The sequence below is a fragment of the Lonchura striata genome, chromosome 17, assembly GCF_046129695.1.
Source record: "Lonchura striata isolate bLonStr1 chromosome 17, bLonStr1.mat, whole genome shotgun sequence".
Classification (NCBI taxonomy): domain Eukaryota; kingdom Metazoa; phylum Chordata; class Aves; order Passeriformes; family Estrildidae; genus Lonchura; species Lonchura striata.
The window spans coordinates 5,656,385-5,678,991 of record NC_134619.1 but is presented as its reverse complement, the minus strand read 5'-3'; the positions used below and the strand labels follow the sequence as shown (position 1 = coordinate 5,678,991).

Sequence of the window (22,607 nt, the reverse complement as noted above, 5' to 3'; positions counted from 1 at the left end):
GCGGCGCTCGCGGCCAATCAGCGCGCGGGGAGCGGGCGAGAACACGCGACCGCCGAGCGGAGCCGGGGCGGCGCGGGGGCGGCCATGGGGCGCTGAGGGGCGCGCCCGCCTCCTCCTCCTCCTGCCCTGCACGGAGCGCCGGCCCCGCCGCGAGCAGCCGGGCAGAAGCTGATCCCAGCCGTGCTCGGCGCGAGGGGCGCAGGAACCGCCTTGTGAGGCGGCGGCGGCTGGTGCGCGGTCCCAGCAGCGGTTGTGGGGAGCGGCCGTGGGAGCCGCGGCCCCGCCGCCTGCCAGGGAAACGAGCTGGGCACAGCTGCGGTATCCCTGCGCAGCCCCCACGTGTGGCGGTCGGCGGGGCCGGGAGCCGGCCTGGCCGAGGATTGATTGATGGTCTCTCCCAAAACGCGCAGTGCCTGCTGAGGCGTTGATGAACCCGCGCCGGGGTTTGTGGGTCACTGCAGAAAAAGCAGGAAAATGTTGCCAAAATAGTTTCTTTCACCGGGTGAACAAGAAGCCAATCCACACACAGAGTCGAGGTATTTGATTTATTTACAGTTCTGCGTAGAAACGGGTGCTGGGTGGCAAATACACAGAGCCGGCACGCCAACTATCAAAATTTCTTACTATTTATACATTTTAGCAAATGAATTGGTGTTCATTGGCTACCAGTTGGTTAATCCGCATGCTCAGTCTGGTGTTTCGGATCCATCAGTGGTCACGATCTGCCCCTGCCCTAATTACCTTTAACCCAGTTGGAGCTGATTTCAGAACAATTGCTGAATTGGCTTTATTAGTATCTTCCTTATCTTGGAGTTCTGTCAGGTGGCCTTGTGGCCCATGAATTCTGCATTCTTTGTGTCCACTATCATTGGTCCATCCTTCTTACCAAGCTTTGTTAACTTCCCCAAAACTTCAAAGAACATCCTCCCTTCAGAAAATTTTACATATTCCACACTTTGCAACAAAACCTCAATTTATACATTTAAAGGGAGAACAGGTTTAAAATGTACACTTGTCTGTGTGAAATGATACTCCTCAGAAAAATGTAATTTCACTCACACAAATGGGGAATATGGACACAGTTGTACACTTTTCACTCTTGATTTTGTAACTGCAATAAACCCCAGGCTCCAAAATTCATTTTCATTACAGTTATGCTTACGTTAAAACAGAGAAAAGCCCACGATGTAATAAATAATCAGGATAATAGAATATCCTGAGTTGGAAGAGACACACAAAGAACAAAGTCTTAAGTCCTGATTCTATGCAGAATATCACAGCCAGCTGCATTTCATCAGGAACCAAAGTGGTAGGAAAAGGAAGAATAGCTTTAAACTGATAGAGGGCAGGGATACCTTCCACTGGACAAGGTTCCTCCGAGCCCAATCCAGCCTGGCCTGGAGCACCACCAGGGATGGAAATCCTGATCCATGCCTTTTTTATTTCCCTACTAATGCTCTGAATGCAATGAAAATTCTGCATGTTTGGGGAATTGAGCAGTGCCTTGAGCAACAAATGATACATATTTTATACTCTAGGAAGATCCCCTGCTGTGCAACAATGCAGGGGAAAAGGTTTCCTACATCATTCTGTCTTTTCTTAGCACCAAACACTGATTTCTGTTACAAACCTTCCTAATTCTCTCAAAAGTTGGAAAAAACCCTTTGTTTTATTGCTCAGGGCAAACCTTGCAGGTTTGACTCCTTTGACTCCTAAGTTGTATTAAAATGCACAACTACTTTGCTCTTGGGAAATTCTCCCAAAATACAGTTTCCATATGCCACAGTTCTACAAGAATCTTACTGTGATGAGGGCAGTAATAACATGGAAAGTTGGATTTTGAGGGGGCAAGATGACAAAATTGAGATTAAAAGAAACCTATAATAACTGTAAGTGCAGTTTATAGATTTTTAGCATTAATTAGAATTTGTTAAATCCTCATTTCAAAGTGGTGTTTTGATGGCTAATATTTGGAGTTGTGCAGTGAATCCCAAACCAAAGTCACTAATTCCAGGAGAAGTCACAAAAATGCTTGTATTGAAGGGAAGGAATTTACCTAGAATTGGAGAGGGGGAAAATTCTGCAAGTTTGTGTCAGCTGGTAAAGAAGGGGGTTACTTTATGCAAACATGATGAACCCTCATTAAAGTATTTCTCTGTGCTCATCCAGTCTTTTTGGAAAATCTCCAGGAGCCTTGGAGAATCAAGAATCCTGAAGAAACCTTACCTTGACTCCTGACATGTCTGTCTTGGGATGTGCAGAGCTCTGAGGACAGAGGCCTTTTTCCACTAAAAGAAAAAAGGTAAAGTTGGAGCTCAGCCAATCGAAATTAGTCTATTCTGACTTAAATGTATTAATTATCTGTTAAATACAACAAAATCACCAGAGACTGAGGAGGAAAAAAAGACTTGTTTGCTGTCATCCATGCTCCTTTCATGGGTTAACTCTCATCTGCAGTTTTTCCTGCAACTGGCTCACTCAGAGGAATCAGTGACAGAGAACTGAGGGAAGGAATGAACATAAAATAAGTGTGGTATTTATATTTAAGGGTCGTGCATCTTCAAACAGTGATTAAGGGAAAGGGGGGTGAGAAGTGACATCCCAGATCTGGGGACATGGTGCCACACAACAGTGATGTCTTGTCACAAGGTTTTATGGGTCACATGTAACAACCCTTGTGTGAGACACAACAAATATAAGCGAGGCCAATTTTAGAAACCCAAAGATAAAAAGATAAAACAAAACATTAATTAGGGAAACTGAAAGCATAAATAAGATGTGTTAGCTGCAAAGCCAGTGCACTGACCATCCAAAGGTTTTGGAAGAAAGTGGAAAGAAGTTTTAAGGAGAGTTAGTGCTCAGGGATTTGTAGGTATCTCAGAATAAGCTTCTCTGGTGTCTGAGCAGTGACAGCTAAAGTGATTATTAGACTGTTTTAGAAGCTGATTGATGGTTATTAATCCCTTCTAGGATTTCCTAGCAGAGTTTTCATTTCAAACAGTTACAAATTACCATCATGTTACAGGAGAGAAAGCCTAAAGTGAAAAAAAACCCCTCACATTATAACAAAAAAAAAAAAAAAATCCTTCTGTTGCTTTGCTGACAAGATGATGTAGATTCAGACCAGTAACCCTGGAGTAAATTTCCCAAATTACAAGAAATTAGGCTGTAAAAGGAAAATAATTAGGAAGACATCATGGCAGGGAAAGAACTGAGGTGCTGCTGATGAAGGTGACACATGTTTAGTCAGCAAAGGTAGATCCTCTGACTGGCTTTAACACAAAGGTGTAGAGGTTTTGTGGTTTCAAGTGTAGTGTGCTCATGTGGTGCTCACTGCGCGTGCAGATTGCATCACCACTACGTTGAAGCGGTGTAAGCCTCTTACTAAATGTGTGTAAGAGGATTTTAATACCTGTTTCACTGCAGGATTCCTTGTGGCAGGTATCCCCCATTCCCTGCTGCTGTTGAATTCCTTGTTTTGTGTGTTCCCTCTCTGTTGGTGTGTAATACCTGGGTTTGAGCACTCCCTAGATGCTAAATTTATCCATTAAAAGCATGTTACTAGCTTTTCCCAGAGCATAAATCACAGTGCAGATTGATCTACCAAACCCTAAGGTATTTTCCCTCCATGTGATTTCATTTATTGCAGCTTTGTAGCTGCAGAACAAAATCTGAATTCCTGCTTGCCCATAATTGTGGTGTTTTGTACTTTTGCACAGGAATCTGTTGTGGTTTTTTACCTCTTGGTATTCCTGGGTGAAGTATTAAAACTGCCCAGTTCTACAGCTAGAGAAAGAGGCTGACTATGCTAGCAGCAGGTTTTCCAACATTATCCTGAGCTTTTGCCACCAGAAGTGTCATGAATAGACTCCTAAAAGATGTAATCAAATTACTTGACAGAATCCTGTAATTCTGTAGAATTATTTCTAGGTGGGTTTTTTTTTTTCCCTCATGTTTTCATTCCTTAATCTCAGTAAACACTGTATCTATCTGGAATTCACCTGAAACCTGTGTTATCAACCCATGAGGAAAAATGTGCAGGATCAGGGTAATCAAAGAGCCAAACCTTGCACCTCCAGCTTTCTAAAGGCTCTTCAGGTGCCCAGGTCAGGAGTCTGGTGTTGGGGGTGCTCTGCACCCCTTGGGATCCCTCAGTGTCTGTCATAAGTAGGTATTTCTGGGTGCCAATGTCCCAGAAAGCAACAGAAGGAATTCCACACGTAAATTGAAATTAACTCCTTGTAGCTATTTGTAGAAACTTGGATCCTGCATTGGTTTTTTTAGTAGCTTAATCATTGACCAAGGATGTTTCCTGTGGAGGCTCCATGTGTTGGATGGGCAGATGCAGAGAACATTCCACTCTTAGCACTCCGAACTTGGAGTCAGAGGAAGGCATTACAGCAGCTATTTGCCAAACAGTGTGAGTAGAGCAGAAAAAGCATCCAAGTCCCAGTGGAATGCGCACAGGTGGGGAGCACAGCTGCTGTAAGCAGGTGGCTGTGCAGCAGCGGCCTGGCTCCGCTGCCCGTCCACCCTCACGAATCATGGCTAAAGCTGCCGTTCCCGGGACCAGCCCGGGTTCGCGAGCGGAGAAACGGGAGCGGGCCTGAGGGGGCCTGGAGGGGCGCGGGGAGTGAGCGCAGAACGGGCAGAGGCGCCGCGCAAGGAGAAGCCGCCACGGCCCTGAGGGCTCCGTGGGGAGCGGAGCGGAGCGGCCGCCCGGGCGCTGAGGGCGCTGAGGGGCGGGGCCGCCGCCGCCGCTCTCCCGCGCAGCGGCCGCCGGGTGCTCCGGGAGGCGCGCGCCGAGGGCGGCGCTCTGGCCCCGCCGCCGCCATCTCGGTGTCGATGGTGGCGGGGGCGGGGCGGGCCCGCCCAGCGCTGCCGCGGAGCGAGGAGGAAATGGCGGCGCGGCGCGGCTGAGACCTTTGGCGGCCGCGGCCAGAAGCTCCCCTTCCCTGCTCGCGGTGAGTGCGGGAGGCGGGTGGGGGAGCACCGGGGCGGGAGGAGAGTGGGAGCGGGGCCGCCGCTGCGGCGGGGAGGCCGCGGGACAAGGCGGCCCGGCCGCCTTTGGGCTCGCTATAAAATGGAGGCGGGCGGGCGGCCGGAGTGGCTCGGGGGTGGGGGGGGTTCCCCGGGGAGCAGCGGGGCGCGGGCACGGTCCGGCCCGGTCCGGTCCGGAGGAGGCGGCGGCGTGCGGGGCCTCGGAGGAAGCCTTTGGCTCTCGCCGCGGCGGGGCGGAGAGGAACGGCCGCTCCCGGGCGGAGCGGGCTGAAGGCGGCTCCTCCATCTTGGGGGGAAGGAGAGGCGAGGAGCGGCCGGGCGTGCTCGGAGCCCGGCGCCGTCATGGCCAAGCTGACGCCGGGAAGCTGCTTCGTGACGGCACCACCGACTGCACCGCCGGCCCCGCGCCCGCGCCGGGGGTGGCTGGGGCGGGGCAGCGCCCGGGGCGCCCAGAAACCCAACCGAGCCCAGCCGGAACCGTGCCGGGGCTGCGGCGGGCGGGACTGCAACTTCCCCGCCTCGGAGAGCTGTTGGTTTTCTCTGGGCAAAGGAGGGGATCTCCTCACTGGTGAGTTCAGCACGAGGAGTCGAACTTAATCATGATCTGCGTATTTTGTAGGGAGAAAAAACCGAATATTTATACAGTAGGAATTTTTGGTCGGTTTAAAATATTTAATAAATTCCTTGTCGATTTCCTATCCTCGGCACTAATGTATTGAAATGTTACTAATGTATTTAAATGCTGTCTCTTGGAGGTGGTGATAATTTGGAGTTATTTGTTTGGCTTACAAAAAAAAATTCTTTGGTGGCGACCAAATTTTATTTCATACAGTTAAATAGTTAATACCTCCAAGCAACGGCTTATGTTTTAGTTGTGGTTATGAAAATGCTACTACCTTAACTTGTCCTTTTTAACTTAGAAAGAATGTTATCATCTCAAAACGTGTTATAAAATGAATGTGTATTATGCTTGCCCTGCAGTTTTAATCTCCAAAATTTTGAAACAGTGTAACCTGCTCTTTTTCTTGCGTGGGCTTTAATGGATTTTCGTTCCAGGAATTTCACAGAGAAAAAAAAAAAAAAAAGCCAATTCCTTTTATTTAACTCGGAAGAATATATATAACATTCCTAATTTCCTGGGTTTTCCACTTAGTTAGTTTTCCCCTGGATTATAGAGTTCACATTTTTTTCAGAAATAGCTCTTTCGAATACTTAGTAATCACAGTCGTGTTAAACTAAGTTCTTTGGCAGGTAATATTAAACTATATTTTGCTTTATTTTATAACTTTTTCCACTGTATGTCTTTTATTTTGTGTATTTTCCTCAGTTTTAAGGGGTAATTCGAATTAGTTTAGCTTTAACTGTCTTGGTGCTACTTCTCCAAACAAAATTTGCTAGCTGCTAAAGCAATTTAATTGTAGGTCAGTGAAAAATGATGTGTAGTTACTTTCCAAGTGTACCATGTCCTATGTTAATTGTAGTAGATATTCTGGGTTGTGCTCCACTTTTATGTGTGCCAGCTGCTTGTTATCATTCCTTGACATTTAGAACTTTCTATAGGAATAAATATAGAAGTCAGCTTAAAATAGCTTTTCAGTTAGGTTTTAATATTTTTTCCCTTGACAGTTCCAGAAGCATGTCACACATAAATGTGTTTTAAAGCACTGGTGTGAAAGACTAAAGGCCCATGTTGGCCTTCAGCCTCCCTTGAGACCGCTTGACTCCAGTGATTAGAAAATCAAATAATTTGTGTTTTCAAGACCAGCGTTTAGGTAACTTTTAACAAAGTTTTTGGGTTGTTTCTTTAAGGGGTATTTTCTTTTGGTATGTAAATGAAGGTTTTGCTACGTTGCAAATATATATACAGTGCAAAAATACCTGCAGTTTTTAAAATTGTTGAAATATAAAATCATAATATAAACTAATGTCTATTCACACATGATTTAGAGGGTGTTTTTATATAATTAAAAGATGGATTTTGAATTAAAAAACCAAATAGCACCAAAACCTTGAAACTCCTCAACGCAATGCAAATAGAACAGAATCTAGGTTAGTAGATAAAATAGAATAAATATTTTTTCAGTGTCTAGTGGACTCACAGAAGCCAGTGTTTGTTCTGCTTAATCCAGCTTTACTACTGAGATTTTTCTGGCAGTTGATCACGTTACTTGTTTCTGGTTTAAGATAGTAATTGACTTTACAGTTGTAACGTAACGACTGTGGGATTTTAATTCTGTGCAGCCTGAAACTTTAAGCTGGAGGTATTAGTGGGAAGAGGAAGAGCAAGGATTAAAGGGGTTGGGCTGAGAGTTATAAAACCTAACTGATGGAAGTCGGAGCAGGGCCTGGGCTGGGTGAGAGTAACATTAGATGGCTTTACTTGATAGAACTGGTGTCTTTGCACCAGTTTTGTTCTCTGGTGCACTTTCTGCTTTGTGTCTCTTGTGGCACAAGTAGTAGAGCAGTGGTAGGAGATACAAGAAGATTTTAATAAGAGTAAGGTTTCCCCAGTTTATGCAAGAGCTTATTCCTGCTGGTGTGTGCAGTCAGGCCTGAGTGCTCAGCTCCCAGTTAATGCTGGGAAGTTTTTATCTAAGGCAGCTTCTGAAATAAGCAGATATTTGACAGGTGTTATTGATGGTGGTCTCAAGAGCACTGAAAGACTGTGAGGTTACAATGCTTAAATTTCTAATTAGGCAGCTCAAACACACATATTAAATTAGCATTATGCCTGTTCTCCCAGTAAATTCTAACCAAAACTGGAAACTCAACTGTGTTTACTGCATCCTTAATAACATAATCAGTATGCTGTAATTACCATGTTTCACCAAATTTGGAAAAAGTTAATTTCTGTTTATTTCATTTAATGAAGCTGTTTTGATGAAATAAGAATTAAAAATGATAGCTAGTTTCAGAGGTTACATTTTAACTCACTTTTTACAGCTGAAATAAGGGAAAAAATTTTATAACCACGTTAGTTTTTTTTCAACAGCTGCACTGGTATGATCAGAAATGATAGATTATTTAAAGATAAACAAACTGTGGGATTGTGAAAAATTAAACTTTAAGATTCTCTGATTTAGCTGTTGAACTTACAACTGAAAGTTTCTAACGGCCCTGATAAAGAACTAATTTCCCTGGTGCCCCGGTGGAGGAATGCCAGAGGGTGCGAATTGCCTTCCCTAAGCAATGTTTCCTGGACAGTTGCCAAAGATATCAAGTTCAGTTGCAGAAATGGAACATTAAGCAAATATATAGTATATATTTGCAAAATATTTTTGTTCAAGATGATGGAAAAGGAGTGCTAAAGATCCTGTATATTGAGTGATACCCCAGCAGTGTTTGTAATTGATACTTCTGTTGACTAAACTTTCAACTATGACTTATAAAACTGGCTTTTGCTGGAGCCTTTAAGAAGGTTTCTTGTTAAGTGATGATTGTGCTTGGGCTTTTAATCTAAGCATTTGACTACCTAAAGTTGCGTTTATTGATTCTTAATCTGTATAAAAGAGAAAAAAATCCTAAATAGTAGAGCTCTCTATGCTGCTTTGATTGTACTCACAGCTTTCCTTAATGGGCAAAATCTTTTTGTTACCTGATTTTTGCACTTGCTGTTCAGACCCTGAAAGCAGAAGTAAACCTGATAAAACCTCAATTTTTGGGGGGCTAAATTTTCGTTGTTAGGATGAGTATGGGATTATTTTACTCAGAAGAATATGAGTAAAGGCTTCAGAAGGTGTTGTAGGAGTAGTGAAATGCCAAATGTCAGTCAGTTACTAAGTCAGTATCTGCCTAGGTTACCCATGGAGCTCTGACTAGAAAATAAAAATGACATGTATGTAATACTTTACTTCCCTCTTAAAATTAATGTTTTCATAAGTGCCAAAAGCACTGCAGTCAATATGAATTTTGTTTCCCAAACACAGTTATGAGCTTACAGCTTGCAGGATGTGCACAGTGTAAGTGCCTTGTATTAGTAGGGGTTACAAAGTTCATCAGTGCTGTTGTCACAGTTCTGTCCCCAGCTGCTGACACAGAGCTGAGCTGGCAAAGCTTCTCCTGCCTACACACCTACCTTGGAATCTTTGCCAATGTGACTTCTTTTCCCAAGGAATTTGATTGAGCTTTCCAAGTCTTTTTTTCCCCCCCCTGAGATGAACTGCTTGGAGGGGCCTGGCATAGAGCTGAGGTTCTGTGTGCAGCTGCACTGAGAGCCCCCTGCACAGGATGGTGCTCCTGTGGCCCACTCTGCAAACTGCACAGACAGGTAAAAGTACAGTTTTGCAGATGTCATTGCAGCAGTGGGAGGCACTTGTGCCAACGCAGCTCTGTTGATTATGGGTTGCAGCCCTTAACGTTCCTGACTTGTGCAGCTGTGACAGGCAACATCTGTAGTACAGATAGGATCTAATATTAAATTAAATCTTCCTGTTTGCCAGATATCTGATGGGCTGGCTGCTAAAAAGCCTTAAGTATTTCTATGAGAAATTCTTCAGCTGAATTTAACTTTGAGAACCTCAATCTGGCTCAAATAAGTTCTTTTTGCTACTTGCCCAGAATAAAATGCCTTTAATGCCTGGTGCCATTCTCATTCTGTGCATGACCTACCCATCCCTTCTTCCCATGACTGCTTGGGTCCTGTGTGCTGCCATCTGAATTAAGCGGGTTTTAACCTGAAAGACATCAAAATAAACTTCAGTGTGTGTGTGTTTTGCTTGGCATAAACCAGGGAGCTGCTCTGTGGTTTTGCTTGGTGCAGTTCTGTTGTTCTGTGGAGTCCCTCGTTGTCTTTGCTCTCTGTGTGCTGCTGGGCGCAGTCTGTGTGTGCTGCTGATCTGATAATCTGCTGCTCTGCACACACATTAAATTCCTCACTTCCAGGAGGGTCCCACATTCCCTGCAAACACGCAGGACTGCTGACCTGTGTGAGCACAGGTTTCCATCCTGTGAGGCACTGGCCCTCCTATAAGGCTTATGTAAGGTAAGTGAGCAGCCTGACATCAACCATGGAAAGCCTGAAGGTGTTGTAGTTTCAGACACAGCAGAGAGGGTTTATAATGCGTGACTAAAGACATATTAATTTGGAAATGTTAATGTCTTTATTATTGCAAGTAGCTTGTTCATTTAGTCTCTCTATCTTATTAAGGGAAGCTATTTCTTCTTGGAATTAATACATTGCTTTGTGTTTTAAAAAGTAAGCTGTTCATTTGGTTTGCTATAATTGTTTTAAAGTTCAACTATTATTTTCTGCCTTTGAAAAGTATTGATCTTGTGAAATTTATAAATGTATTGTCTAATTTTTCATGATGGAAAAATCTAGGAGATTGAAAACTTGTTTCTGCATCTTTGAAAATGTCAAAAATAGTTAATATTTGTTTACATTTTAAATCTCACTAGCTGATTGTCATCAGCACTGTGTGTTGGTATGTGGTATCATGTGAATGTGCACTTAATAGGCTTTCCTGTACCAAGGCAGGACGAGTGTTCATACCATGAATATCTGAAAGAATTCTTCAGCACCAAACTTAAAAAAGGCAGAAAGTCTGCAGTCCACAAAGCTACACTGAAATCTCCTGAGTGTCCTGGGTGCACAGAGGTGGTAGGGATGGGCACTCCTGAATAATTCATGGCACCACATCACTACACCTCATCCGCTGCCTTCGAAGGTTTCTTGAAAAAAACCTCAGGGAGATTGAGGAAGAGGATCTCAACAGATCCACAAACCTCTGGGTTAATTATGCTTTCTCTGTTCATCTCACTGCATTGATGTGCTCAAGTGTCCTTGGTGAGCTTTGCCCTCCTGTGGTGTTGGTACCATAAACACCCTTTCTTTCCACCACCTTCAAAGGGTGCAGATCCTTCATCCTCTGGTTCAGCCATATCTGTCTTGGGACAGCCTGGTCTCCCAAACCGGTCAGTTCTTTTCCATTACTTTTGGCAGAAACCCTATGGGATACTCCCCAACACTGAAAAAGGAAGCTGTACAAGGAGTAGAACCTCTTTGTATTGGGAGATGGGGAGGTGAGGGCACAAGCAGCAGGTCTGAGTAGACTGAGGTGTGGTGTGAGTCTGGACTGTAGGTATCCATGGTGCCATCCCTGACAAATCATTACCGTGCCATGCTCTGTACATCAGACATCGAAATACTGTCCTGATACTAAAAGCTACCGTAAAACTAGACCTTGGTGATACCTTGTCTTAATTTGGCTGTAAAGAACTTTTCCTGCTGGCCTAGAATGACTACTGCTTCCTGCAGCGTTTAAGAAGAGCACAGGTTTCTTGTGTGAGGCTGGGTTGTTCCTGAGGAGCATGGCTGTGTTACTGCTCAGTCTACATCTTGCAAATGTAAAAGCTTGTTAATTTTTTCAAATGGGAGTAATACATTGACTCGAGAATAGGAAGAAATGAACTGCCACTTTTAAGTTGTTAGTATTGTAGGTAGAGAAGGTGTAGTCTTGGAATTAATTTAGTATGTTTAATGATAGCCAGCAAAGCACATAGAGATAAGTGTTACAGGTTTTGTAGTGTTATTTCTCTTTGGTTTTATTCTTTTAGGTCTAAATATAAACATTTAAATGCTGTGATTCTATGCAAACTTGTTTTTTAACACGATATTTCAAGTGTAAACTTCTGGCATAAAATTCTTGTCTGGAATGTCTGGACTTTTGACCTTGAGCTGCAGCTTGGCTATAGCAGTCAAGCATTGATATAATAATTTATTTGGAGTGCAGGGGAGGAATTAAGGCCACAGTTTTTGTGTCTCACGATATCCAGCCTTAAGCTTTAGGACTGTCACCTCTCATTCTTCAACTCACATTGCCTCTCTTTGTCGCAAAGTCCATCTCACAACTGTTAGCAAGACGTTTTCCTTCATAAGATACTTAAGTTAGCGAGCAGTGGATATGTTTCACATGAAGATAAAAGACTGGCTGCACTGTGGAATCCGATTTTCTGTTGCTTTCCATGCTAGTAGAGTATCTGTCCTTGCATCTGTCATGACTGAGCAGGCAGAGGGAGCATGTCCAGAGCCAGGGCAGAAGCTGTTTCTGCTGTTCTTGGGGGTCACTGAAAGGCACTTGTCCCTGCTCTCACTGGAACCGCTTGTTCCTGTACAAAGTAGGTGATGCCCTACTGGCATCCACAGGGTTGCTTTTGGAGTGTTTGTTGATACAGGGGATTAATTTTGCTGCTGCTTAGCAGAAAGTGCAGATTTCCCAGCTGTCATCTTTGCCAAAAAGGGATGCAGAATAATTTTCAATGGGATCAATCTTCTGAGTAGGAGTGCATCAGCTGAGCCATGCCAACATTTATTTGCATCAGAAATTAAATCCTTATATGAGTTCTCACAGTGTTTTGGTTTTGCTCATGTGATTATATTTGCTGATTAGAAATTTTTAACACTTAAAGGAGGCTATCATAGGCCAAACCCATTAACTCTTTTACAGAGAATAAAATTAGAAGATAGTGGAAATTTGGACTGAAATCACTGTTTTATCATTCTGGAAAGGATGTTTTCTGTCCTGTTTGTAGCATTCTACAATTTCTTTGGTATTTAAGAAACAAGACTCAGATATCATTGTTTCAGCCAAGTACTTTGCATATGAGGCAAATTCTAAAGAAACCTGTAGAAAAATACATCTAAAAGCCAGGTACAAGTCATTCTAACTGAAACTAGTATCTTATATACTGGGACAATCTGGATTTCTATTAGGACATGGACATGAAATTGTTCACTGATGAATGATACCTGCTTTGAAAACCTAGCTGGTGTAAAATTGTGGTTTGGCTTTCCTTGCAGATGCAAAGAGTGTCTTCTCACCAACCCTCATGTTCAGAACTTTACACTGGCCATTGTAATTGTTGAGATTTCCATCCTGTCCTTGGGACGTTGCCATTGCATTTCCTTAATGTATCTAACGCTATAACTGGAGTTTCAGTATGAAGACTTTAAAATTCTAAAAGATGTGAATGTTGTCTATCACAAGTCTGAAATAGGAGTAAATCTTCCTTCCATGGGTGTTTGTTTAGGGGTATATGTGTGATCTTTCAAAATCACAGAAATTCCTGTAGAGTTCTCAATGCAGTAGCAGTTAAGAGAATGAATGGGTGTCAGGTATTAATCATTTGGATTAAAGTATTTGTGTAAGGGGCTGGTGTAATCCCTAATGAGGTACCATCTTCGGTGCAGATTACAGCAAATTGGCTGAGTGTTAAAGGGTGCTGACATCCAAGATCAGGGAATAAGATGCTGCATAATGAGGGAATAAAGATCACTGGTCTTTCGTACATATTCCTCAAACACTGAATAAAATCCCCAGTAAGCTGAGTTGGAAGAATTTATCCCGACTATTGACAGACTTTTTCGTATGGAAGTCCTCAGAGAAACAAGAAATTAAGTTACCTTTTTTGGAATGGGTTTAGTTAATGTTAAAGGTTTTATGACTACGCTTCCTTTCGAGATTATTTTAACTGCATTAAGAATTCCCTTCTTCAGGTAACTGGCAAGACTTCACTCTAAAAAATTTATCAGCTCCAGAAAAGACAAAACCTTGATGCAGTCAGAGCTTTTATTTCCTCTTCAGGGAAATGAGAAAAAAGCAGATCCCGATCTGAATGAATATTTGTCATAATTTATGGAATCGGTTCTTTAAAGAAAAACAAAAAGATGGGCAAATGTTGATGTTCTTGAACAAGTTTCTTCTTTCATCTCAGATAAAGATGTTGTCGTGGGCATCCTATAAAAGGTTTAATGAAGTCAGCATGAGCAGATCAGGTGTCTTCAGAGCCCATCCTGCCATGAATATCTCAGCTCTGTGTAACTGGCAGAGATAATCTCTCCTTTTTCACCTGTGATTGCTGAGTGCTGGCTCACAATGGAAGGCAGTAGATAAGAGTGTGCTTCCTGTGAGGTTTTGTGTGAATGTGAAAGGGAGATTACAAGCGAATTTTTTGTTTGATTGCTGAAGGTGTGTTGGAGATTAGATTTTGAATGTGTGTTGTGAGGTGTTGCAGTAGTAGGATTTGAAATTCGGGACTCTTTTCAGTCTGTGATTAAATTGGCTGCTGAGTCTGCTCTGGAATGTCTTCAGTCTGTTTATTGAAAACCACAAGGGTTTGCAGTTATTGGAGAATCCACGGGGCTGCTGGATGTGAGTGCTGGGCTCTCTTGCAGTGTGGCAGCCCTGTGATTTCGGGTTTGTTACTGCTTGAGAATAATTGACTGAATTTCAATTAAAAGCTTGTGACAATTCTACAGTTTTTCTAGGTTACAATACCTCAGTGCTTCCATTGCATCTGGAATTTAAGTCCAGAATGAAATCACATGCCTAATTAATTTCTTTTGGAGAATTTGAAACATCTAACCTGAAAACTACTGGAAGAGGAAAAAATGAATTATTTCCTTGATTGGACCTTCTTTCTAGAGATACTGAGCATCAGCTTTATGTTCCACTTCAGTTAAGTGACTGTTCTGTTTCACTGGAATGTTCATGCTACTGCAGCGACTCCTGATTTGTATTTCTAAATTAATTTATAGTTGATCTTACAACCGTAGACATTTTCCCACAGAAGACTGCTTCTCACAGAAGCTGTGAACCTCAGCAAGAACCCGGCCTTTTGAATATGTATTTGTTAATGTTAGTTTGCCTTTTTATCCCATCATTTGTAGAAGTTCTTGCCTCAGTTTTTTTCAGAGGAACAAAAGTTTCCTTATAGTTACCTAACATAGAAAGACAGGATGATGCTTATAGGAATTGTCTACTAGAGGAAATACAATAATTTTCAGTTTCCAGCTGGAACTTCCAATTTCAGAAATGTCATTAATACACTGTGTTAGGAGAAATAAGTAAAATTATCCTGGATGTTCAGCTTGTTTAAAACAAGATAGCCAGTTTTCTGCTTCTGTTGTTGGTATTTCTTTCAGTATCTCAGCTGTAGTTGAACACTGAATTTGAGAACAAACACAACAAAATGAACAAAAAGTCCCACTGAATCTGGAAGAGGAAGAGATACTGAAGATTCCAAAGTTGCCATATGTTGTAGTAAATATTTTGCAGGCAGTTTGTAGAACATTTGCTTAGAAGTACAAAGTATAGTTGCTAGTTAAGGCTTCATCCTTTCACGTTTTGATAGCACTTGATTTTTCAGCTTCTTTTAGGCAATTAAGTTTAGTCTGTATTAAGATGCAATTCTGCAAGAGCAGGTGCATCTAAAGTAAGTATGAAACTTCCTCGTTTTTTGTAAAAAATATTTTGAACCACATGGGAAAGGAAAAAGTGAAGATACTAAACAATAATAAGTAATAACCAGGCATCTTACAGCAAACACATGAGATTTGTAACTTCAGTATTAAAATGCACTGTATATTTATATTTCTCAATTTTTGAATTATTTTTAAATTGACGTTCCATAATTTTTTTTCCTGTAGTAATGGTGATAATATAGGTAGGAGCAATTAGATAATATTTACTATGGCAAAAAGAAGAATGGTTCTGGTGTAGAAGCTTAGTGGTTTTCAGGTGTCACAGGTGTTACTGCTGTTCTGTTAAATCAGAGCTGGAGCCTGTGCAGCTGAGGCACTGGGTGGGCAGTGAGTGACCCTGGAAAATGCACTTTGTGTTCAACCAGCTGTGTCTCCTAAGAGATGATGCTGCTTCTGGGTTTGGAATGTTGTTGATACTTGGTGACTCAAACACCATTTGAAGAGCAGGTTGCACACAGGGCTTTGAATGCCCAGGTGCAGCACTGAGAGCACAGCCCAGCAGACAGTTCTCTCCTCAGGGTCAATGCCCAAACAGGAGGTACTTTTTGTGTATGCTACAGGCATTTAGTTTGTTTCATAGTTTAATACAGAGTTAAATTAAGTTATTAGCTTTCCTCTCTCTTTAGGCATATCACTTAAAAATTGCATGATCTGTGATCAGTTGGAGATTCTGCACAGGGAGATTGGAAGATTCTTGCAGAACTACACTGTGGGAGGAGGAGGCATTTTAAACTCGGTGACAGTCCCTGGATATAATCCCGGATTTAGGCAGTGGAGCAAAATACCTATTAGAGCAGGTATTCAATGCCATGAGATACAGCACTAGGGTCTTTATAATTAGTGTGTTCTGTTCTCTTTTGCTGTTTAATTTTTCCTCCTGTTGTTGGAGTGGTAGTGATGGGCTGAGGCAAAGAATGTATGTAATCCTATAGAAAAGGCAGGTGAGGGGAAAAGAAATACCAATGTGAATCTAGCTCCCTACTCCAGTTAGTATTGTTTTCAATAGTTCTGCTCTGCCACAGTCATGCAAATCTTGAGATTTATAGTTCATTAAATAAAGGGATCTACTGATGAAAATCACATGTGGGAGGGTTTTGTCTTTTCCCCATTCCTTATTTTTCGGGTCAGTGACAACAGAGAACACCTAGAGATGACTGCTTAGGAAGTAAAAAGTGGTTTTGGGAGAGCACAGGTGCTTTAGGAGTTGAGGCTTCAGAGATCTGTAAATATAAAAAAAGGTATTGTTTAAAAATCAAAGTTAGACTATATATTGGTGTGTCTGAGGGATTATCTAACCTATTTTAAAATTTATATGTCTCCTTCCTGAATCCTTTCAGAGAATTATTATTGTTTTAGTTGTGTCCTACACCTGCTGTGGCAATTCCCCAGCATCTTTAATTGCAGGGTGCTGACACACAGGGTCTGTGTTCAGTTTCGTTCTTTTGTCTTCACTAATTGTTGTGATAGTCCAGTTCATCCTGTCCAGCTGGTCCTCCTTTACCTCCCAAATTCTTTTCCAGTGCTCTTGTAGTCTGGTAGGCCACTTTGAGTTAGTGCAGGCATTGCCTACTGATGATCAAACTCAGGCACTCAAAGCTGTAGTGTCTCCTGGATTGAAATTTTGTCTAAATCAGTAAATCTGCCCTATTGTAAGCTAGGCCATGCTAATGGATTTTAAAAGCATTTCTGTATTTTCACTGACAGTCTGTGCTTAGTAAATTCAACTCCCAGAATGGTTTTAAATGCTGTACATGGACTAAATTAATTATTACAGATTTGTTGCTGTTCTGGAAATCTTAATTGTATCTAAATGAATTAATGAGAGTGCAATAATCTTTTGTATTTCTTTTAGAGGTTCTCAGCTGTTGGTAACTGGGGAGGTGGTATTGCTTAATTTTGACTTTTTTTTTGGCAGTTCCAGTGTATTTCTGAAAGTGCAAAACTGTCAAGAAGACAAAATAATGGAATTTGCTTTATAATGTAATAGAAGCAAAACAATTCCAAATTCAATTAAACAACAGTAAGATAAGTTAATAAATATATTGATGCCTTATTTTCTCCTTTTGTTGTTTTCCAGGAGCCAGCAGGAAAAAGAGGATTCATAGCATTTGGACCTGCTGACAGCCCAGAGATTCAGTTGTGGCACTTGTGAGTCAGGAAATTCAGCATGTCCTGGCTGGAGGATGCTGAATGACTCTGATCCCGTGCTGCCCTCCTCTGGCTCAGATTTTCAAGGAGAAATCATTCGAGCCTCTGATGCTGTGTCAGGTACAGAGGACATTGGAGAGCCCTTCTTAGTTATTTACATTTTACCTGAAATTTGTATCTCAGAATTTGGGTAACCTCTACTTGTGCATTTGAACGTTTCTTCATGTTCCAGAGCAAAGATGTAAACTTTTAACTTTTTTGACTTGCTCCCTTAATTATATTGTGGTAATTTTGGTACAAATATAATTTTAGTGCTGCTGAAAAAAAATTTAAAAATTTATCATTAGTGGTTTTTTTAATGGGGGCAGTGAAAGAAATTTCATATTGGATTGAGACAGTTTGAGCTCTTTGCATGTGTACTGCCAGCTTAAATTTCACTTATTCTGTCTGTAATGTTAATCAGTTACTATTTAAATTAATGTTCTGACGTCTGCTGCTTTTCCAGTGACATTTAGAGTATTCACAGTTACAACTGAAGTGTTAATTTTTTCAACATATCTGCATAGATTTTTATGTTTCCATAGCATTGCCCCTTAAGTTTTCTGTTCCAGCAGTGTTAAATGTAACACTGAAAGCAGAGGATTTGCAGAGGAGGGATTGTGTTAAGACAGAACAGCAATGGAAATCATGCAGTATATGAAATAAGGAGGCATTTATTCCCAGGGAGCACTGAAAAGCTTGCTGAAGGATGTCTCTGAAAACTTTTAGCTGTGTTATGTACAGCTGTTAAAAGCATCTGAATCTTCAGTGCTGTTATCTAGGAATTCTGCTCATGTTCTCTTTTGGTTTTACACATCCAGAAACATCCTTGGGGAGAGTTGGGGTGTGTCCTTTGTTGTCAAATAACTTTCTATTCAGCCTGTTCTTTGAGGTGCAGTTACTACTGCATGTTCCAGTTCCCTGGGAGCAGTGTCACTGCAGTGGCTGCAGAGCAGTGTCAATCTCCTTAGGAGCAATTCCAGGGCATGCAGCTCATTGGAAATATATTAACTTTAATACTTGTTCAAACCAGGTTATTCTCAAATTTATCAAAATATAGATCCTACATTTATTTCTGTCATTTGTTTCTGCCTTCTCAAATAAGTCTTCCAGTAAGCTGGGAAAAACTTTTGAGAAAACAGATCTGGTTGTCAACACAGAGTTTCTTTTTTTTGTGGCTGAGTTTGTGACAGTTTTAGGTTCTTTACTGAATCAGGGTTTTTTTTTTTTTTTTTTTTTTTTTTTGGTCATTCTGGTAGATCACATAAGCTGAAAATGTTTTTGTAAATAACTATGTCAAGGACCAGCCTTTCTTACATTTCATTTCATTCCACACAGGAGTGAGTGGAACTGCTGTAGAGTTTTTGCCCAGCCAAACCCTAGGGAGTAGATTAATTCAAAACTCCATGGAGGAGTTTTTGTTTGGTTGTTTTTTTTGAGAAATAACCAGAAAATATCAGAAATCCTATGGCTACTCAATAAGATATGTTGGTACAGAATCCAAACTCATATGTTTAACTTAGTACTTTGAAGGAGCATTGTGGCTTGAAATATAAGTGCTTGTTCAAATTAATACAGAAATCAGACTATTTACTAATTACTTGTTCTAGGAATGTTTTTGAATGAAAGTTTTGGACATTTTGTTTCCTTTTAGCATTTCAGAGTGGGAACACTGTTGCTTGTACTATGGAACAAGCTGGAAACACAGTGCCATTAGAGTCTGAAGCTAATACTGACAACATGGAAAACAGTTCTCCTGGTAAGAGTTCTTCCTTTGCAATTGAAAATGCTTATTTGTCCATCATGTATGTGTGTGTGTGTTACATGTGTGTAAATTATTTTAAATAACTCAAGAGTTGTAACAGGAACAGCAGGATTATGTTGCCACAGTGATCAGCACTGTATTTAATTGCTACTGCTGTTGTATTACATTCACAAGAAAATACTTTATCTGTTTTGAGGCTCATCATATGGACTAGAGATACACAGATGTTACAAAGAAAATGACACATTGGAAAAAGGTTTTATCAAAGCACATCATTCATCACCACCACTTTATTAATCTTTCCCTTGTTTTTTAGCATCAATGTTGGATGATAAAGGAGAGCAAAGCAATGAGGAGGAACAAAAGTCTGTCAAGCCAACAAGTAAAGAGTTCAGGAAAACCTGGGGTTTTCGGAGGACCACGATTGCCAAGAGAGAGGGTGCAGGAGATGCTGATGTGGACTCCAGTGAGCAGCAGCCTCAGCAGCAGCAACAAGGCATAAACCTCAGGAGGAGCGGGCGGCAGCCAAAGCGCACAGAGAGGGTGGAAGAGTTCCTGACCACGGTGAGGCGCAGGGGGAGGAGGAGTGTTCCCACTATCCTGGAGGACTCCAGTGAAGCAGCCTCTGGGCCAGCCACTGATGCTGAAACTGCTTCTGAAGACAGTGTTGAGAGCACTCCAGATACAAAACCTGTCACTCGGAGGATTTGCACCAGGAGTTGTAAGGAGCAGAAAAGCCCTAAAAGCAGACCCCCAAAAGAGGAAGAGGAAGAAGAGGAGGAGGAGGAGGAAGAAGAAGATGCTACTTCTGATAGTGACAGCGATGGGTTGACACTAAAGGAACTGCAAAATCGGCTAAGAAAGAAACGTGTAGAGCAGAAATCTCCTCAGCTGGTGTTGAAGGATGTGCAGAACCATCTGAGGAAAAGGAATTCAGAGCAAGATCCTTCCAAAACAGGTGATGTCACACTTGGAAAACAGGATGAGTCTGAGCTGCCTGTCAAACAGGAGCCTGAGACTGCAGACAGCACTGAGATCGCGAGTCAGGTGGTTGTGTGTGAGGAGGACACTGAAGATCTTGAGGCTCAGAAGGAGGAAAAGCCTGCCCTTGGTGCAAATGGGGCCTCAGATGAGGAACCTGAAGAACAGCCCAAAAGCAAACCTGAGTCTGAAATCTATGACCCAAATGCCCTGTACTGTATTTGTCGTCAGCCTCATAACAACAGGTAGGCAAAGGGCTCAGCTGCAGACACTGTGCAAGAATTTTGGAATTTTTTTGTGATAAAAAAATTAAGCTAGGTGCTAGTGCTTACTTTTTGAATGAGCTTATGGGTTTGTTGAATTTTGGCAGGGAGTTCTGAACAAATACTTAAAAGAGGATAAACAGATACAGAAATAACCAGTAAGGCAGAGCCGTGCACTGGTGCTTTATTGGGGTGCTGTAGTTGTGTTGCTTGAAATATTCATTGAACGTTAATTCTCTTTTCATTTTACAGTGTTTTACTGTTCCTTGGTGTTTTTTTTTTCCAGGTTTATGATTTGTTGTGATAGATGCGAGGAATGGTTTCATGGTGACTGTGTGGGTATTTCTGAGGCTCGAGGGCGATTGTTGGAGAGGAATGGTGAGGACTATATCTGTCCAAACTGCACCATTCTCCAGGGACAGGATGAGCCTGTTTCAGAACTAGACCAGCAGGAAGCTAAAATGGAGCAAGGAAATGTGGATGGCACAGAATTCACAAGCATAGGAACAATTGAACAAAAATCGGTTGAGGACCAAGGAATCAAGGGTAGGATTGAAAAAGCTGCAAATCCGAGTGGGAAGAAAAAACTAAAGATATTTCAGCCTGTAAGTATTGCTTCTTGTTTTTCATGTTTCACTGAGTACATGCAGACAATGACCTGTATGGTTATAAATCTGACTTGATTTAAAAGGTATGCATAAGCTGAACAGCCCACTGAACACTTCTGGTTAGCAGAAGTTTATCCATAGTTCTATCAGTACAGGAATTAAAACTCAGTTTCAACGAGGGATTTAAAAGTTTGTGCTGTTCTGCCCTTTTTGAATACTGTTTTGCAAGTCAAATAATGTAGTATTCTTTTAATAAAAATATTAGAATCCTGTGCTGTTTTATACTATCTTTGAAATAATCTCAAACATTTTGAACATTTTCAATGGTAATGAAACTTTTTACTTAACATGAACAAGACTGTTGGAGTTAATTCCAGCTGCACTTCCAGTTAGTCTTTGAAGTTCTGATTTTTGTCCTGAAGCTGCTTTAGGTTATCAGCAAATAGAGAATTTCTTTATACTGTCTTTTTAAATTTAAAAATGTGCATTTTTAAATTTCAAAATTTGAAGTTTAAATTTTGTAATATAAAGTTCCATGCCCAATTGGAAAGGCTTAGAAGCTTATTCAGCTTAATGTACCTGAACTGAAAAAAAGATCTAGTGCTACAGTGGTTGTCTTTCTTCTGCCTAAGGTACTGCAGTAGTGCCAGTGTCTTGGACATTTCCCTTTTGATTTCAGAGCTGTCCATGGCAGCACAGTGAGATTAATGTATAGATAGAACAGTTTGAGCTGAATAGATAAATATTTGCACATTTAAGATAAGTGTATGGAAAACAATATTCTCAAAAATATTTTCAAATACATTTGTACACCTTTGTACACAAAGGTTTTTGAGAGACTGTTGGTGTTGGTTCTGCTACTGAATATCACCAAGTGCTCTTTATCTGTACTTCTCTGTTAAGAGTGTACATAATGGGAAAATTCCCAAATCGAGGTTTTATCAGGCTGGTGCAGATAAAGCTGTGTACTGACTTTTGATTGCAGAGAAGTCAATCACACGATGAAAATAATATTTACTTAACTGGAAACATTCCTGAAAATTTTGGTAATTTCAAATGATGAGAGGTTGTTTAGAACTACAGTTGTTGTAGTGTCTTGTATCATTTTTAGGAATAATTTAGAAGAGAGACTAAAAGCATAATACCCAGAGGTGATAGGTTGAAGCCTAAAAAGCTTTCAAGTATTTCTAGACTTCAGCTTAATGCACTCTGTTTTCAAGGAATGTGTTATTTTCTGTATCATAACATTGGAAGAGGAAGTTCTTCATCTATAACACCCTAACATAAATGGAGAGTAATTTTGAATTAGAGGAAAATTCAGGTTGCGGAGACAAACCTATTAATGTGTAAGGAGTAGGAGGTTATGTGAAAGTTGTGTATAAGAATTTAAGTTAGAGACTTCTAAAATTGAAATTGGTAAAACCTCTAGAGCAAGAATAAGCTGTACACCTGAATATCTGAGTGCTTCCTCTTACATGTGTGCATGGGCGAAGATAGCAGCCGATGGGGATGCTTTAGAGACCTTGCTGTTGAGAACCCAG

The 22,607-nt window shown here is 41.3% G+C and overlaps 1 protein-coding gene across 1 annotated transcript in view; it reads left to right on the top strand.

Annotated features, from left to right (window-relative positions):
• The first annotated feature begins 4,843 nt into the window (after positions 1–4,843).
• Positions 4,844–22,607, top strand: part of DIDO1 (death inducer-obliterator 1) — a 48,271-nt gene continuing 30,507 nt past the window's right edge. The window contains exons 1-5 of the mRNA XM_021553577.2: positions 4,844–4,964; positions 17,340–17,530; positions 19,104–19,208; positions 19,531–20,440; positions 20,745–21,063. Of these exons, the coding sequence (XP_021409252.2) occupies positions 17,446–17,530; positions 19,104–19,208; positions 19,531–20,440; positions 20,745–21,063 (1,419 nt within the window). The 5' untranslated portion in view covers positions 4,844–4,964; positions 17,340–17,445. The remainder of the gene's footprint in view (positions 4,965–17,339; positions 17,531–19,103; positions 19,209–19,530; positions 20,441–20,744; positions 21,064–22,607) is intronic.